The sequence below is a fragment of the Andrographis paniculata genome, unplaced genomic scaffold, assembly GCF_009805555.1.
Source record: "Andrographis paniculata isolate CXL003 unplaced genomic scaffold, ASM980555v1 Contig57END, whole genome shotgun sequence".
In the NCBI taxonomy this organism is placed as follows: Eukaryota; Viridiplantae; Streptophyta; class Magnoliopsida; order Lamiales; family Acanthaceae; genus Andrographis; species Andrographis paniculata.
Genome location: NW_026137592.1, coordinates 5,537,726 through 5,557,688, shown reverse-complemented (window position 1 = coordinate 5,557,688; position 19,963 = coordinate 5,537,726). Strand labels below are relative to the sequence as shown.

General features: G+C 34.7%; 1 protein-coding gene across 3 annotated transcripts; it reads left to right on the top strand.

Annotated features, from left to right (window-relative positions):
• Positions 1-1,428: 1,428 nt before the first annotated feature.
• On the top strand, positions 1,429-3,999 carry LOC127257538 (nudix hydrolase 14, chloroplastic). 3 transcript variants are annotated; one of them, XM_051284003.1, is made up of 7 exons: positions 1,429-1,692; positions 2,468-2,568; positions 2,678-2,755; positions 2,974-3,066; positions 3,157-3,249; positions 3,412-3,510; positions 3,615-3,999. In XM_051284003.1, exons 1-7 carry the CDS (start codon positions 1,449-1,451, stop codon positions 3,849-3,851), a joined length of 945 nt encoding a protein of 314 aa, XP_051139960.1. In that variant the 5' UTR covers positions 1,429-1,448; the 3' UTR covers positions 3,852-3,999. The 3 variants fall into 3 exon arrangements, with proteins under 3 accessions (XP_051139960.1, XP_051139962.1, XP_051139961.1); XM_051284005.1 differs by having other exon boundaries at positions 1,430-2,248; positions 2,463-2,568; XM_051284004.1 differs by having other exon boundaries at positions 1,430-2,248; positions 2,444-2,568.
• Positions 4,000-19,963: the final 15,964 nt, after the last annotated feature.

The window sequence follows — 19,963 nt, the reverse complement described above, 5'->3', positions numbered from 1 at the left end:
TTCCTCCGTCTCAAATACCCTGCAACATTTCATTTTTTGTTTGTCCCAAACTCACTGCAACATTTCTATATTTAGAAATAATTAATAATATTTATATACATATATTAATATATATTTCACTCTATCCCATCACATCACATCACTCAAATAAAAAAATAAATAATAATTTCTCTCTCTAATCACATAACTTAATATTCAAATTATCTCAAATTACCATGCTTAATACTACCCATCTAAATTTTCGTACCAAACATAAATGTTGCACGGTGTTTGAGACGGATAGAGTATTTACTAACAAAATATTCACGAAAAAAATTCCATGAGTAATCAATTTAAGTATGGTTTTTTCACGGATTACTCTCTATTTTTATCTTTTGTAATATAGTTTTAGTCTTGTTGCCAATATATGTATTTTATTATAAAATAGTTCTTTTTTAAAATAATTTTATTTATGTTAATAATAAATAATTTAATTAGATTTAATTATAATTGTTTAACATATTTTGTAAATTTTATTGAAATAAAAATGTGCAAGTTGGATCGTATAAAATAAAATGAAAAACGGTTAGAGTGTGTTTGGTCTGTGTTTAGATTTGAATTTTTACTTTTTCTTTTATATATATAAAATATAAATATAAAAATGATAAATATGTGTAATATATATACATATATTTTTAATAAAATATAATTAAAAAAACAAATTTTTAATAAAATCTAACTTTAATTTATTATTACCGAGTCCCATTTATTTTTCGGAAAACGTAAACGAGTACTTAAAAGCCGGATGTAGTAATATTTTTTAATTAGTAAATATATGATCTTAGGGTGTGTTTGTCTGGGGTTTGGATTTTGAGTTGGAATTTGAATAGTAAAATTTTGAATTTGAATAGTTGTATGATGTGATGTTTTGAATGTAAAATTGATTTTTAGTATAATATAAAAAATGAAAAATAGATGTTTGATTTGATATTTTTAAGGAAAAAAAAAAGGATGAATAGTAGATTGAAAATCCAATCCCCAAACAAATGGTTGGGGGTTTGGATTTTGAATTGAGATTCAAATAGTAAAAATTTTGAATTTGAATAGTTGTATGATGTGATATAAATAGGTGTTGATGTGATATTTTGAATGTAACGATAGGTGTTTGAATTTGAATAATTGTATGATGTGATATAAATAGGTATTAATATGATGTTTTGAATGTAAAATTGATTTTTATAATAATATAAAAAATGAAAAATAGGTGTTTTGATATGATATTTTTGAGCGAAAAAAATAAAATAAATAATACAAATCTTCACAAATCCCTCCAACAAACACAATATTAGTGTACTCAAATCTCCAACAAGCCCGTATATTCATACATGGATAAAAATAAAAAAAAGAAAAGAAAAGAAGATTTAAAAAAAAAAGATAAAAACACAAAAGTAACACACCCAAAGACAAAAATGACATTCTTGTGTCATCCCGCTGCGCTACTGCGCATTCCCAGCCTACGAATCTCAAAGAATCCCATTGCAGATTTCACTAGTTTCTCCTCTCCTCGTCTTAATCACAACAGACGAAGCTTATTTGTCGGTCCGAGAATGGCGTCTACCCAATTAAGTCATGAAATAACGCTTCCGGGTCAGCTCGGTCACCCAGTCACCGTCGTCGCTGCTGCTGGGGTCTCAGACTCCGACTTCAGGAATGATCTATTTCACATTATTGGATTTCGTTTATTGTGTGGTTGAAAGTTTGTACTAGTGGAATTGATCGTATTTTGGTTATATTAAAGTCTATTGTCGCGGTTTGTGTTTAGATTTTTGACAACTAGTCGCTTGCATCGATCATTTTTATTGCCTATTTACAGAAATTCCTGTGTATGTTTAGCGCCACCGGTTTTAGGTTGCAAGTTACGAACATCACTTAACTGTTGAAATCTAAATTAACTTGTAAAATGTTGTCTAATAGTCGGAGTTTTGTTTTCAGTCGTATGCATATCTATCAAGTGTCAGTTGTCGATCGAATATTCTTTTTTGTGTTGGTTTCTGGAAGTCTTGGAAGTTCATTAAGTTGGATATGACCATATATCATTGATCAAATGATGCCATTTCATATCTCTTGCGTTAGCACTTCAGGAAATTATCGTTGGTAATTAAAAATTAAAACATATAGAATTGCAGTTGTTGGAAATCATCATTGGATTTAAACCTAAAAACTTATAGAAGAATTGCAGTACTTGAGGTGCCTGATGACTGCTTATCAGGTAAGTGTTTGGAGTCATTCTTAACTGGTAGTTTTTTTCAATATGTGACTATTGCTTTAATTTACATTAAGCTTTTTCTTGGTGCTTGTTAAGCGGATGTTGGATGAACATGGTATAGAGTTTGATGATCATCTTAGATGAATATGATTAGCTTTTACCATGAACTGATGCATATCTATGGATCTCTCTTTACAGTGAGTCTATGGTGTTGCAGGAATGCCATTGAATCCTTTTTATTCAAACAATGGCTGAAAAACATACAAACAGAAACTGGAATGCTGGCTAATGAAGCCATGGTTTTGAGACAAGTGCTCATTCAGGTTGGTGATTGCCAGGAAAACAAACTTATTGGATGAACTTTGATCCACAGGAATGTCAATGCTTCTAATAATCAAATTAGTTTTTTTTTTTTATATAATGCTGGAACAGGGCGTCGACATGTTTGGTAGTCGTGTTGGATTTCTCAAGTTTAAAGCAGATGTAATTGATAAAGAAACAGGGAAGAAGGTATGGTGGGTACTTTTTGTCATCCGAGCGTAGTCAATAATACTTATTGTTTATGAATAACAGTCGACTAGTATTCAATCACATTCACTTGATTATGATTACAGGAATAGAATGCACATACTCAACCTTGGTTAGAAACGTAGTAAAATATCAAATAGCGGAGTAATCTTCATGGAACATTCCTTGCTACTTCATTATGTTAGAAAACTTGTGTGTAGGTTCCAGGCATTGTTTTTGCAAGAGGGCCAGCTGTTGCAGTTCTAATTCTATTAGAATCAGAAGGAGAGACATATGCTGTGCTGACAGAACAGGTAATTCTCCGTCATTAGTTGATGTAAGTAGTACAAACATCATAAAAGCCCAGCGCCTACTGTTTGAAGTGATTCGCGTGAACATGGAAGGTCCGGGTTCCTGTTGGAAAGCTAATATTGGAATTACCAGCTGGGATGTTGGATGATGAAAATGGTGATATAGCTGGAACAGCCATTCGTGAGGTCTCTCTCTCTCTCTCTCTCTCTCTCTCTCTCTCTCTCTCTCTCTCTCTCTCTCTCCCCACAGATATATATATATATCACCCTTTATGTGTTTGCTAACTGTACTAGCTTCAAGTCATTGCGAAGTCACTTGCTTGATCAGTTACCTTTTGTTCCCTGTAGGTTGAGGAGGAGACTGGCTTACACCTAAATCAAGATGCAGTTGTTGATCTCACTGCATTCTTAGCTCCATCCACAGGACAGAAAGTTTTCCCTTCTCCTGTGCGTTACTACACTATTCTCCTTTTGTTGATGAAATTTAATATTTATGTGTTCAAGTATAATTGTACTGCAAGACATCTATGAGATGATGGATGACCTTGCAGGGGGGATGCGATGAAGATATTGGGTTATTTTTATATAGAGGAAAAGTGGACAAAGAGATCATTGAACAACTACAAGGGAAAGAAACTGGTCTTAGAGATCATGGTGAAATGATCAAGGTGCACGTCGTTCCCTACAAAACTTTATGGCGAATGACTGCTGATGCCAAAGTTCTTGCAGCAATTGCCCTTTATGAAATGGCCAAGAGGGACGGCCTTCTCCCCATTCTCAAGGATTGATTGATTGAGTGATGCCACTTTCTTCCTGAGCTTCTCAATTTGTTATATCTAGAATTCGTATGGGAATAATGTGTTAGTGCTTGCACTTTCTTGTCATCACTATTGTTGTTGAATTAGCAAAATAGATCGATCATTCTGATTCTTCTTAGCTTTGTGTCTTTTATCCATTTTGTTGGGGGGAATTTCCTCCCAATGAGGTGAGGTGAGAATTAACATACATTAATTAAAAAATGTCAATGTTAAGAGGCTAGGATATGAATGTGCAAGCAGCAGATGGTGCTGTGTTGTGCCGAAGACTAATATGGTTGCCACTTACCAGTCCACTTTTGCTTTTTGCATGAGAGGAGAGTGAGCGAGCGAGCGAGCAACGTACGATCGATCCATCCATCACATTCAGACACACCATTTATATTTATATTTTATCCATCCACAGATTCACATAATTATTATATTATATTAATAATTAGGTTAGGTAGCTAGCTACCAACATTAACCTATTTATTCTCAAGGGTATCTGCACATTTGTTTGTGGTTTTGATTTTTTTTTTTTTAATAATTTGAATTTTGATTTAATTTTTTTTTAAAAAAATAAAGAAATAGTAAAAATCTGTAAAAAAATCTAAGGAACACACGGTTGAGTTTATTTGAGTGATTTGCTCTCACCTTAATAAAATGCAAATAACAATACACGAACACCATTTCAATATACAAATAAAATGGAGGTGGATCCAGTACTGATGGCCGCACCATTGCACCATTACATCATGCTAATAGAATATGGACCGTTCATCACAATAAATCAATTTAGATGGTTTAGATTGAAGAGGGATAGATTATTTTTTTAAGTTAATAAAAAAAAATAAATTAAAAGGTGGGTTTATATGTACGTAAGTATCTCTTTCTCCCAGCCGTGACAGCGCCTCTCCCAGTCCTAGCAGCCGCCGCCATCTTCTTCTTCTTTCTCCTCTTGTTCTTGTATATGTCTATCTCTTCCTCCCTCTCTTCTTTTTCCTCCGAACAGTTGACCACCAATTGTTCAAATCACTGCCAAAAACCACCGTTCTTCCGCCAACCCAGGACCCGCCACGAACCACCACCGTCACCCAATTGACCCGCTGTGAACCGAAGTTTATTTCGGAATTTTCTAATCTGGTATTTTGATGCTTCTTTTTTGTTTAGATATTAGTTTAAATCCGTAGTGTATATGAAAACATGTTTAGAGTGTTTTTTTGCAATTTCTGGATAATACTCATAATGTTTGATAGTACAATAACATGCTAAATACAATACATGAAGATGCTTGCTCGTATTAAATAAAATGTTGAGTTCAAAATATCTAATTGTTTATTCATCCCTTTTCTATTTGTGTTAATAGGTTTAAGAAAGTATGTTTAGAATTTATTTTTTGTGGCATTTTCTGGATACATTTATAATATTTAATAATCAGTAATATGCTAAATATAATAAACAAATATGTTTATTGGTATTCAATAAAATGCTTAGTTTACTATATGTAAATGCTTATTATACGATGTCCATAATATTTTGCAATTAAATCATGTGCACAAAGACTGATATCTTGTTGGCATTGTTTCCCTTAGTGCTGAAGCCATATTCAAATCTTGATCCGTACAAATAGTTTTTGGTGCACGACCATCCATGCACTTAAAAAAATATTGAAAACCCACTTTAATGAATCTTGTGTTTCTTCGTACAACAATGTTGCCCCAAATATAGATGTTTGACGGTGATTATTAAATCCTACAAAAACACCTAATGTTGTAGTATTGTTACAGTCCAATATATGAAAACAACTTACGAGATGCTTACAAGATGTTGTGTAAATTGTATCAAGATGCTAATTTATAGAAGATGAAATGCTGAATAATGGAAGATAAAATGCTAACTATCGAAGTATCGTATTTGATGCGGATCGTTTTTTAATAATGGATAATTGATTTTGCTCGTCTCCATCAATTTCATCTATTAATTTTGTTGGAAGAGCCTTAGGCATTTTTTTAAGTGAAGAGGCGAAGGAGAATGTAGGTCTAAGTGAGTTATAAAAGTTAAAGAAATTTGAAAATTACTATTAAATCCTTAAATTAATACAAGCCTTAGGATTAAAATCCAGTGGTTAATATTGAATCAGCATCATGCTGAATTTTATAATTCAGCACCTAATCCCAGCCCAAATCAAATTTATTTACATACTACAGTCTCCCTTTACTTTGTAAGATAAAATTATAATACATGTATTATTATAATTGATTATATAATATATAATACAATAATTTAATGTTTACTTTAATGGATTATTGTATAAACTGACGGAACCATTAACGGTCTAGGGGGACAACTGCCCCAAACCCAATTTTTTCTTTTTAAAGTAAAAATAATTTTTTTAATCTAATTATGTAAGTTTTGCCCCCTTAATTCAAATATATTACTCTATTTTATCTCTAATTTTATTTAGTTTATAATAGTATATAAAAAATGGCACTTTGATTTAAATCTATGTCCGATAATATAAATTTAAGTTCAGCCCCTACACATTCTTTTTTAAATACTGCACTCTCTACTTTTTGTAAAATATTTACATATAGCTCCCTACTACTCATTTTGCCTCTGAAATAATGAGTTTATGTAGCAAATATATTATATAATCCCGCGGAGTTTATATAAACCTACATTCTCTACTTACGTACTCTAAAAATTTTGTGCTATACAAATTTAATTGCAAAGTAATGTACTTTGGTTTATTATTTATATCATGTAATCTATTACAAAAATAACACACATAAAAATAATCGAACTAAAAAATTACACACGATCTCAATCACTTCTTTTCTTAAAAAATCTTTCTCCTCTCACTTTCAAATTGTAGCCTCCGACCATCATCCTTGAAATCATAACCGCTAATACATTGAAAATTTTTATTTTTATTTTTATTAGAGACAAACTTAGAGGATAAAACTAAAGTGTACAGTCTGCTCGAAATATCGAAGAAGATTAGCTCTCCCATACGAAGTTCAAAAACTAAGTTAAAGTTTTTGTATTTGGTAAAATCGATATTTTAGTTTTGTGCTTTCAATTTCGTGGTATACTCTAATAACTTTGTCATGTGCCTCTATATGGTTTGTACAAGCTTAGGTGCCATTCGAGCTTACTTTGACATCGTAATCCACCATCATTTCAAATATAAGTTATTTTTATGTGTTTTAAAGTGTAAGTAACATTATTGTATGTAGAATTAATTTTATTTTCATTTTATTTAGGTTTAATTTTGTCATAAAATGGTTTTCATATAAGGTGGGTGGAGTTCGATTTTTTTTTCCAAATACCGTTGGTGTCAATATATTTATGTGAAGTGACTTTTTTAAGTACTGAAGGTGTTTGTTGATATCTCTATCACATTGTTGGTTGTTCATGAATTTATTTTGTCGATTTATAAAAATTATGTTTCTTTTTACTAGTGTACGTTAATGTCTCCAAATTCTTTTGGTTACAACAAATGGTATATAATGTGGGCTCTGGTTGTGAATTGATGTTCTTCTACAAGAAATTTACGTACCTATATAGTTATGTCATAAACTTGAATCGGTATTGTATATAATTTTGCAGACTTATGTCTTTGTCTTAAATATTTTTAGGTCAAAAGAGGAGAGACATGATTGTGTGTCACTAGTATGTATATTCTCTGAGAGTTACGCTTTATGGAACACAAAGCCAATAAAGAATGTAAGGACCGAGACATCTCATCAGTTATCCACTAACTCATCAATATTTCTTACTATGATCCACAACATCCTGTGTTACATCAAATTTATCTTATGTGATATTCTCATACACCCTTAAATACATAAAAAAAAATGATTCAAATAATTGTTTCGGTAGTATTGGTTGATAGAAACCAATATTCGACGAAATTGCAATGATCAATTTAACTCATAGCCATCTAAGCTAGTCAAAATCATACCTGGGTGTCAAGAGACCCCTACGTAAAAGTTATATACCTCCAATGATGATATTTATTGCTCTATCTCACTAAGTTATATACTTTTGAATTGATTTAATGTACATGTATTAAGGAATAAGTTTTATAAGTAATTTTATACATATTTGACGTATATTGAGAAGATTTGTACTCACCAAATTGTTCCGAAAGCAATGATTAATACGTTTTATGCATACATCATTAACTAATATGTTTCTAATAATGTAGGAAGGTCCAATATGTCACATGTGTAACATTTACTTTTCTATATTTTCTAAAATATTTTTTTTCTTGTTGGGAGTTTCTTCCTACTCTCGAAAATGTTTGCATGGACAATCATAATACAAAGAACATCATACATCATCAGTTATGAATTAACTCTAAAATATCTATTACTATGATTCACCAAATGATATGTTATGTGATACCTATCTTAACTAACATTTTCATACACCCTTGAATACATGGTTAGGTGATCTCATAGGTCGTTTCAAAAGTATTTGTTGATGCATACTAACATCTAACAAAGTGAGGGTGATGAAATCATCTTATAATCGTCTGATCCAGCAACAATTAATGACAAATCTTTGATAGATACTTAAATACCCTTTTTCACAAAATATTATACATGTATATGAATATAAATGCTTCCATACACAATTTTTAAATTGGATATGTATACCTTTGGTCATAATGAATACAACCCAGAAACGTAAAAATATACTCATATTTTCATTGTAACAACTCTGTCAAAAAAGTTAAATGCTTACACAAATAAATATGATTTATGTTAAGGTAATTTCAGGTAGACGATGGGGGTACACTATGGCTTATAGTATATCATAACGAGTACTTATGGCCTCCACAATAAATATTATATGCGGCTCAAAATCCTTTCATAGGGGAGCATAACCGACTTTGTTGAAAATGGACATCCATTGTTTTTTGTTTTGCATAGGATATCTTCGAACTATCTATAAGAAATCTAATTACCTTGTTATACATGTCATAATAAATGACACATATATTCAACACCTACGTGAGCGCGGAAGTTGTCCCTTGGATGCCAGAGATAGTATGTGTGCTGGGCTCCGGAAAATACGGTGGGGATGGACTTTAGAAGTCCTGGGTGTCTTCGAAAAAACATATTTTTTCTAATTATATCGACCATCAACATAAAGAATGGAATCTAACTTCCAACAAATCATTCTCAATTTTCATATTTTCGGCAGACCCCACTGCATAGCACTAAAAATTTAACATTATTAAATATACAAGTACATGAAATAAAAATGAAAGTTCATAAATATGTAGTCATGGTATATATTAATAAAACCAAAATATTGGCGCTGAAAACATAAAATTCTGCACGCACGAAACATAAAACAAACATTGAAAATGTCGTGTTTCTGCATCCACTTCACAAGCCACTATTTTGTCTATATTTAAAAAAATACAGTATCTTCAAGAACCAAACAAGAACATTGATTGATTACAAAAATTATTTTCAAGAATAGTTATTTATAATATCAAATAATGATGAAAATGATCAATCATACCTGAGTTTCGGTCTATATCTTCCCACTTCTCAAACAACTACTTTTCATCTGCAGTGATTTCTATCATAGAAGGAGTCGGTTGGTCTATCATTAATGCCAAGTTTAGATCCATACAACCCAAATGAATCAATATTGATTATTTCCAGTGCTGAATGTTGTTCCCAGGCAGTATTGAGACCGGATAGTTAGTAGATACCATTAGATTTGATCCTGAAAATGAAGCCATACGCGAATCTTGGGTGATTAAAGAATTGATCCCATGGATGAGCCGGTGCCAGGCCATCCGAGATTGAATATAGTTTAAATGGATTGAATAGACTTCTTATGTCAACAATGTGCACATTCCTTTTCGGGAGCACTACTGAAAAAACTCTAGAGTTAAGTGTGCTTGATCTAGAGTAATTTGAGAATGGGTAACTCCCTTGGAAGTCTCCCAGGGTGCACGTGAGTGAGGACAGAAACACGCTGGAAGGACTCGTATTGACTTGTGGGGCCAGTCTACGATCCTGACACGTTCGGTTTCGCGTGGCTTGCGGGCTAGGGTGTCAGAAGGGGCGAATCCCGCAACATTGGCATCCACTCCTTGAGTCATCATGGGATAGGTATCAGTAGGTTGTTCCGTGCTAGTGCATATTCCACACGCCTTAGCTTGTGCATTCCCTATAGCTATATGTCAAACAATTGAAGTTAGCTCACTTAATTGTTGTTGTAGGGTACTTACCTCACTTGCCTCTTTCACTGCCACTACGTCTCTTAGGCTGAACTGCTGCGAGTTCATAGCGATCTCATTCAGTAGGTCCAATGTATCTCTAAGGGTCTTGTTCATCAAAGCTCCTCCATTTGATGCATCTATGATTCTCCTATAGATGAAAGTTAAACCTTCATAAAAATATTGAATTAGTAACTGCTCAGGGATTTGATCTTGAGGACATTGCAGAATTAAAACATTAAACCGGTCCCAATACTAAAATAAAGACTCCCTTATTTGTTGTTTGATTCCACATATCTCTTTCCTTATGTTCGCAGCTCGTGACGTAGGAAAGTACTTCTCGAGAAACTTTCTCTTTATGTTAGTCCATGTAATGACGCTTCCAGCAGGTAGATTGAAGAGCCAATATTTCACAGCATTTTTTAGTGATAAGGTAAAAGCACACAACTTGATTTGATCTTCTGTTATTCCGTGAGGCTTTATACTGGTGCATACGACGTCAAATTCTTAGAGGAGCTTGTGTGGTTCTTCACCTGCCAAACCATGTAAAGAATGTAACAAATGGATCAATCTCAATTTCAATTCAAAACTAGTATAACCATCCATTGTTGGGAATGTGATGCAAAGGGGCTGCTGAGTCAAATTAGGAGCTGCTAACCCCCTTAGTGTCCTTCGGTCCATCTCTTCTTCTAGTTCGATCTCCTCAGAAGTAAAATTCCTAGACAATTTGTAGGCCAATTCGCAATCAGAATCCTCGCTTGACGATTCCTTTCCAATTTATTTTTGGTGACGCTCCGTAGTCTCTTTTCTTAATTGATGCGCAGTCTTCTCAATCTTGGGAACGAAGGTCAAGTTTCATGTACGTTCAGATAGTGACATAAACTAGAGAAAATCATAATATTATAGACATATATGAAACAACCAAAGATAAAATAAACTAATTAGAGTTCCCCGGCAACGGCGCCAAAATTTGACAACGTTTGTCACGCGCTGCAAAATTAAATAAAATATATCTACTTCCACAATATAAATAGAGTAGTATAGTTGGAGTATGGTCGTCTCCTTAAGGAACTCAAAAGGTATTTATCTTCAATTTTTCAATAAATAGTTAGAGGGGTAGGAACAAAGTGAAATTAAACTAAACTAAATGAGAAAGTAGCGAATTAAAAATCTATGGAAAATTCTATGATTGAGCTTTAATAAAGAGGAACTCCTAGCCTATGAATGAAATTGATAACTTGGATTTTGAACTTGATCATTGATAAATATTTAATTTCCTTGGCTTCTAAATAAATTAGTTATAGTTATCAACACGCGCCTAATAACCAACTCTTCCTTAATTTCTTGACAATCTAGGTACGTCTTTCTTAATTAGACTAGAACCCTAGTGACACCACAAAGAATTTACTAGTCTAACCGCTTTGCGAACTAGAAGAGCCTAATTCAATTTAACAATTACCTATGCGAATTGTTTAAAATTGATTCTGCGATTTCCTAATGGTGTTTGTCCCTACTTGCTACTTGAACCAAATTAAAATGTAATTACGGAGGCCTAATTTAGTTTAGCAGTCAATATTTAAATAAATTGAAATATCCATATGAAATACATAGCTAAAATAAAGATTACAAATAACAGAAATTAGAAACAACAAAAATACTTATAAATTAAAGAAATATCATAAATCAAAACAAGTCTAATATCACAAATTCATACCAAGTTGTTTTTCACTCCTAGACTAAGAAAGATAGATCTACTCGCTAATCCTAGGGGAGAAAACAAAAACAATAAAGAAAGTAGACATCGCCTAAGAATGATCTATCGGTAGGGGTAGAAATAAAAAACTTCTTGAATCCTTCTTTTCTTTGCCTCCTACATCTCGTGATCTTTCTCTGGGACTGTTCTGCACTGTAATTTCTTGTTCTCTCTTGTTGTCCTTCAAACTGGTGCCACCTCCCTTTTATATCCCAAAAATTATAATTTTTTTATTTTGCAATCTTTATCCATATCTCATAACAATTTTTGCCATTTTTTTTTCCATAATTTCACTTTTGCCACAAGGATTAAATTGCAATTTTTCCTTTCTTAGATTGTTTTTCCCTCTTTTACAATATCCTGCACTTAATACCAAAAATAGCATTTTAAGTAGAATTTTGACAACTGTTTATGATAACTAGAATTTGTTATTGTATTTTGTATATCAATTCGCAGGGAATTTTATTCGAAAATCAATGAGTAGAGTTTTTATAGGAGAACGATCAGATATAGCAATTGTGTGGTTGTAGACCCTGGATAGTTATCACAATTATTTATACTCTTTTTACTGGTGAGTTTCCAGGTCGAACACAAGGATTTAAAGTCATGAATTTCAATGGTAAAAATCTTGGAGAAGCGACGAAAAAAAGGAAAAGGGTCCGCTTGGAGCGGGCTTGAATCTTTTATTGCTGAAAGCGGTAAATAAAGCAGTAAGGATGAGGTGAACGAAGACGAGCGAAGCGAAAGCGAGAGGCAGAGTTCCAGTGGTAACCAGATGATCGGGGCATGGATGAATCGCGGTTACCAGAGGATTGGGGCGTGAGTGAGCGGCATATTATATGTATATGTATATGAGCGAATTAGAGTGAATGAGAGGTGCTGTGTCTGAACTGTGCGTTACTAAATGGGTAGATTTCCCTGGATGTAGCGAGCGAATGATGTAAGTGTGTTATCGGAAGCATATATGTATATTATGAAAATGATGATAGAAAGATGCTGTAATTATATAAACTGGATTATAAAGAACTCATCACACTGGTATTTTTGGCCTGGGGGGGATTTACAACAAGACTTCAATGATACCCAGAATTAAGACATTATAAGAAAGAAACCCTACTGTCACTAGGAATTTCTGCGACCTAATAGACCCCCGTCTATGTCCCGTTAATTTTCCCAATTTCTGCCTCATTAGTGGCTTTACCCCCTGATGTTGCTACTATTTTATCAGAATCAAATTTAGTACAGTAGTTAAGTAGGTCGACAAGGCTCCCGCGTACTTAACTACATTGAACTACCTTGAGACCGCTTTTGGCGCATCACAAGGCTTAATTAATCAATTTTTCTCTCGCTCTATACCAGTGATATGAAATTCTCTAAAATTGATTTATATAAGTATGGAAAATTGTGAAAGAATTTAATTTGAAGAAATGAATGATATTTCTTTATATACTACGAAAGCGCGAAAAGAATTAGACTACAAAGCTGTAAATGAAAGCAGTAATCTAATCTAAGAAAGCATTAAAGACGTGGCCAAGGGAGAGGGAAGACCCCCACTCCCTTGGCCTTTCCTGTGGAGAACTCCCTTACAGGGTTGGAGCTCTCGGAAACAGGAAGACGACGAACGCTATATGTATGCTGAAATCGCCAAAGAATTCGATGTCCTTTACATAAAGATATCTGGCCCTATTTATATCAGGTGTGAAAAGGCGGTTGCAAGTAGCAGTTAGGCAGTTCCAACCAGTGGGCAGTTAGGCGGTTGCTGGTGGTTATTCTGTTGAAGCAGTTGCTGGCCATAACTCCCAGGGTGCCCGCTTCGCTTGCGTTGAAGGTTAAGGGCACAGATTTTCCTCGCTTGCTGGAGAGCAGGAGGGCATCAGCGTAGCTCGGCTCGCTTGTGCTAGCTGGAATTGGAATGGCTGCACCGCTGCAGTTGAAGTACTTAGTTGAAATCTGGTGATAGTCTGCAGCGGCGGGTATCTGGACTGTTGCTTGCAAGCGGGAGAGGCTATCGCTTGCGGCTATGAAGGTGGTCGCTTGCTTCTCATGCCTTAGCGTTTTCAAAGTGTGTCCTGGGCGCTTGCGAGCGAAGGCGGTTGTCGCTTGCGGCGTCTGCCTTAGCTTTTTTGGTTCAAAATACCGCTTAAGAGGGCATAAATCGTTAATAATCTCAACAACAAATTCTGGATCATGCCTAGTGATATAAATTAATATTGTATGCCAATTACGAATTATTTTGATGGTTCTTATGCAGAAATTCGAGTAATACACATTTTTGTCAAGCTAAGAATATGCTCATATTTGGAGTCATCAAATTTATTATCGAAACAAATATTAAAATCCAAAAAAATATACAAATAAATTATACTAAAATGCGTCTATCAAATTTTGAAATTTCAGCATGTATGCGTACACTTAAGCAAGTGTGGACCGAAGAAAGGGATTGAATTGGCGTTTCCACTTTATTGAAAGACAAAACTTGTGGTCTACTGAGTCTTGAATTGTATTTCTCTAGAGACTTGTTTTAGAAAACTAAATGAAAATTACTTTTTCAAAAAGATTATGTTCTATCTTTTTTACACCCCGGCCCGCAAGCCACGCAAAGTCGGGCGTGTCAGGATTGTAGACTGGCCCCACAGGTCAACACGAGTCCTTCCAGTGCGCTTCTGTTCTCACTCACGCGTACCATGAGAGAAAACAAATACTAAAACCCAAAAAAAAATATAAAAATAACTTATACTAAAATGCGTCTATCAAATTGTGAAATTTATGCATGTATGCGTACACTTAAGCAAGTGTGGACCGAAGAAAGGGATTGAATTGGCGTTTCCACTTTATTGAAGGACAAGACTTGTGGTATACTGAGTCTGTAATCATATTTCTCTAGAGACTTGTTTTAGAAAACCGAATAAAAATTACTTTTTCAAAAATTTTATGTTCTATCTTTGTGACACCCTGGCCCGCAAGCCACGCAAAGTCGGGCATGTCAGGATTGTAGACCGGCCCCACAGGTCAACACGAGTCCTTCCAGCGCGCTTCTGTTCCCACTCACGCGTACCATGAGAGAAAAAAAATACTAAAACCCAAAAATATATAAAATAAATTTTATTAAAATGCGTCCATCAAATTGTGAAAGTTCTGCATGTATGCATACACTTAAGCAAGTGTGGACCGAATAAAGTGATTGAATCGGCGTTTCCACTTTATTGAACGAAAAGACCTGCGGTCTATTGAGTCCGTAATCGTAGTTCTCTAGAGACTTCTTTTTTACTCTAGAGACTTTGTTTTAGAAAACCGAGTGAAAATTGTTTTATTAAAAAGATTATGTTCTATCTTTGTGACACCCCGGCCCGCAAGCCACGCAAAGTCGGGCGTGTCAGGATTGTAGACTGGCCCCACAGGTCAACATGAGTCCTTACAGCACACAATTGTCATCACACACGCGCACCCTGAGAGACTTCCCATAGGATCACCCATCCTCAAGCAAGCATGCTTAACTCTAAAGTTCTTTCATTAGGGCTTCCGAAAAGGAATGTGCACATTGGTGACATGAGTAGTCTATTCAATCCATTTAACCTATATTCAACCTCGGATGGCTTGGCACCGGCTCATCCATGGGATCAATTCTTTAATCACCCAAGATTCGCATATGGCTTCATTTTCAGGATCAAACCTTATAGTATCTACTAACTATCCGGTCTCAATACTGTCTGGGAACAACATTCAACACTGGTAAGAATCAATATTGATTCATTTGGGTTGTATGCATCTAAACTTGGCATTAATGATAGACCAATCGACTCCTCCTATGACAGAAATCACTGCAGATGAAAAGTAGTTGTTCGAGAAGTGGGATAGGTCTAATCGCCTTATTCTAATGATCATAAAAAAAATTCCAGAAATATTTACGAGAACAATATCTGATTATATTATTACTGCCAATGAGTTTCTTGTCGAAATTGAGAAATGCTTTACCAAAAGCGATAAGGCGGAAATGAGTACTCATTACGGAAAATGAAACATAAGGGAATACATCTTTAACATGTCTAATACTGCTTCTAAGTTGAGGGCACTTAAGTTAGACCTTTTGAGGGACACGTTAGTCCTATTGGTTTTCTCTCAATTCCTACACAATACAATTAATTCAAAGTTAGTTATAACTGTCAAAAGGATAAGTGAACTCTTAATGAGCTTATCTCTCACTGTGGTATAGAGGAAGAAATGATGAAGCGTAATAAGACTGAAGAGGTACATATGGTTAGTACCTTAAAGGATGCAGATGACAATAAGAGAAAATATAAGGCCTTTAAGGTTGAGACTGCTAAAGCTCATGTTCCAGCTCCAGCTCATCGGGCTCGTCCTGAGAAGACTTGCTTCTTTTGCAAGAAAGCTGGACATGAGAAGAAGAATTGTACTAAGTTTTACGATTGACGAGTGAAGAATTGTACGTTTCTTACTTTGGTTTGTTCTGAAGTTAATTTAGCTTCAGTACCTTGAAACATTTGGTGGTTAGACTCTCGATCAACTACTAACATCAGTGTTTAAATGCAGGATTTCCTGAGCTACCGAAACCCAACTGATGCTGAAAGACACATTTAGTTTAAAAATAGGGATTCAGTAGACGTGGAAGCCATGTTATTAAGTATTGGATATTTTCTTGATTTACGAGACACTTTTATTGTATTGTCATTTAAACGGAATTTGGTTTCTGTTTCTTATTTGGACAAATTAGGTTATCATTGTTCTTTTGGAAATAGTAAAGTTGAGTTGTTTTTTAATTCATGTTTGGTTGGTTTTGGTACTTTTATGGTGAATGACAACTTATATATGCTCAACATTCTAGCTTCCTATAATGAGGCCCTAAATGTGGAATCGAAAGGTACTAAGAAAAATCGCATGACTCTAGTTTATTGTGGCACAAACGTTTATGTCATATTTCAAAAACCAGAGTTGAAAGACTCATTAAGGATGAAATCCTTGATTCCATAAAATTTTCAGACTTTGACGTTTGTATCGATTGCATTAAGGGTAAACAAACCAAGGTTAAACAGACAGGTGCTTATCGAACTACAGATATCTTGGAATTGATACATACAGAAATTTGTGGGCCTTTATCCACTTCTTCGTGGAATGGTCAAAAATATTTCGTATCATTCATAGACGATTATTTTCGATATGGTCATTTGTACCTTATTAAAGAAAAATCTGAGGCACTAGACATGTTTAAAGTATTTAAGGCTGAAGTTCAAAATCAACTCAGCAAACGCATTAAGACAATCAGATCTAACCGTGGAGGAGAATATTACGGCATAAATGATGGCTCGGGTGAACAACATCCAAGTCCTTTTACTGACTTCTTTAAGGAGTGTGGAATTGTCCCTCAATACACCATGCCCGGTTCACCTAGCATGAACGGTTTTGCTGAGAGATGAAACCGCACATTGAAGGATATGGTTTAATGTACGATTAGTCAATCTACTTTGCTACCATTATTATAGGGAGAAGCATTAAAAACAACAGTCTATATTCTTAATCGAGTTTCAATTAAGGCGACTGTCAAAACACCCTAAGAACTCTAGATTGGGTGCAAGCCTAGCTTAAATCATCTTAGGGTGTGAGGTTGTCCTGCTGAGTCAAAGGCCTATAGGCCCAATGAACCAAAGCTAGCACCTCGTACAATGAGAATTTATTTTATTGGTTGTTCGAAACGGTCAAGGGGGTATAAATTTGATGATCCCACATTAAGAACTATTTTTTAGACGGCTACTACCAAGTTCTTTGAGGATGTTGAGTTTTGGGGGAGAAATAAAGTTTTAGACTTCACTTTTAAGGATCAAGAAATCACAGATGTGATTAACCAAACACTTCATGAGTTAGTAGTCATTCCAACTCCCATAGAGTTTCAAAGTGCGACTGAGGAACCCGTTTGTATAAAACAAAAACATATGCCTGTAGAACAAACTCAACAAATGAAAGAACATACAGTTCAAGAGCCAATGCAATTGCGTAGATCCCTTAGAGAGCGAAGAAATGCCATTTTTTATGATTATATGACATTTCTTTTTTAAAAAAGTGTGGACAATGATGACATGACTGAGGGTGATCCTATTAATATTTATCATGCCATGAAGGGTCCTTATTCAGATAAATGGGTTGATGCAATGTGTGATGAGTACAAGTCAATGCAAGACAATAAAGTTTAGGAACTTGTCTCATTGCCAGAAGGTGTAAAACCCGTAGGTTGCAAATGGATTTTTAAAACCAAACGGGATGCAAATTGTAATGTAGAGAGGTATAAGACACGTCTTGTAGCTAAAAGCTATACTCAGAAAAAGGAGATTGACTATAAAGAGACATTCCCTCCGATTTCCTTGAAAGACTCTTTTAGGACAATCATGGATCTTGTGGCAAGCTTTGATTTAGAGCTCCATAAGATGGATGTAAAGATGGTGTTTCACAATAGTGATGTTGATGAAATAATCTATATGGTACAACCAGAAACTTTTGAGGTCGGTGACCCAAAGCAAATGGTTTGTAAATTAAGAAAATCCATCTGTGGGCTCAAACAAGTGTCTCGACAGTTGTATCACAAATTTCATCAAGTAATTCTCTCATATGGTTTTGAGATGAATGTTGTTGATGATTGTGTTTATCACAAATTCAATAGGGGCAAGTTTATTTTTATAGTTTTGTATATGGATGACATTTTGCTTACCACATATAATGTAGACATGTTGCATAAAACTAAGAAATTTCTCTTGAATAATTTTGAGATGAAAGATCTTGATGAAGCATCTTTTAATGAGGGATCCAAATATATTGTGATAGATCTCGGTGTATTCTTGGATTATCTCAAAAGAACTATATTGGTAAAGTACTCGAGCGATTCAACATGCAGAAGTGCAACCGGGAGATACCCCTATAGCTAAAAGATAGAAATTAAGTCTCTGTCCTAAAGTAAATCTGGAAATTGAGAAAATGAAAATGATCCCTTATGCCTCGGCAGTTGAGAGCCTCATGTATGCACAAGGATCGTCAACTACTAGGCCAATAACCAGTCTAGTCAACGACTGTGGGCTGTCGCAGGTCGACTCTTATACCAACTATGACACCCCAGCCCGAAAGCCACGCAAAGTCAGGCATGTCAGGATTGTCGAATGGCCGCACAAGTCAACACAAGTCAGCAAGCACGCTTAACTCTAGAGTTCTTTCTGTAAGGCTTCCGAAAAGGAATATGCATATTGTTGACATGAGTAGTCTATTCAATCCATTTAATCTATATTCAACCTCGAATGGCCTGGCACCGGATCATCCACGGAAGTTGGCCTAGCACCGGCCCAACTCCGGGGGTATTACAATCTTTTTCGGCTCATACTCTATACGATCTGAGTACACTTTTACCCAATTCGGATCATTACATTGTAAATTCAAGTCCATGTATGATTTATTAGACCCTTTTCTATAAAAGAATAAAATCCTTGCACTTCCTCCAGCCGACGACGACAATCACACTTATGACAGACTTTCTGATAATGATTTGCAAATAGTAGAGATTTGGTGCTTGATACATCGGCTCAAATTTCTTATTGGTTTCCATTGTTCTTTTTATATATTAATGACACTAGCCTTAACTATCTTTATATTTTGTACACCGGTGGCTGTTAAAAAAAAATATATAAGTAGGGTCCAAAAGCCCATATAAATACTGAGTCGCAAAATGAAAATTCAAATTCCAAAATGAAGAGAAGATGAAGATCAATTGTCAACAACAACCCTCAAAGATCAACAACTTGCACTCCTGTTTAGCACTAGATGAACTATCTCATATTTCTATTGATAATAGCAAAACCTATAGATGGAACTAAAATTGGTAAATTGATTCTCTGCGATGAAGAAATAGCCAAGGGGAGAAATTAAACCATCTTGTTTGAAGGAAACTATGATGGACATTTAGTAGCTAGTAAATATTTTCATACTGAATTTTTCTTGGTTGATTGCAAACAACGATTAAAGTTTTTTTTTAAGACTCTTTTGTACTCAATTATTGATCATAGTGTATTGCTGTTTGGTTTGGACGACACATGAATTTTACCCTTATCT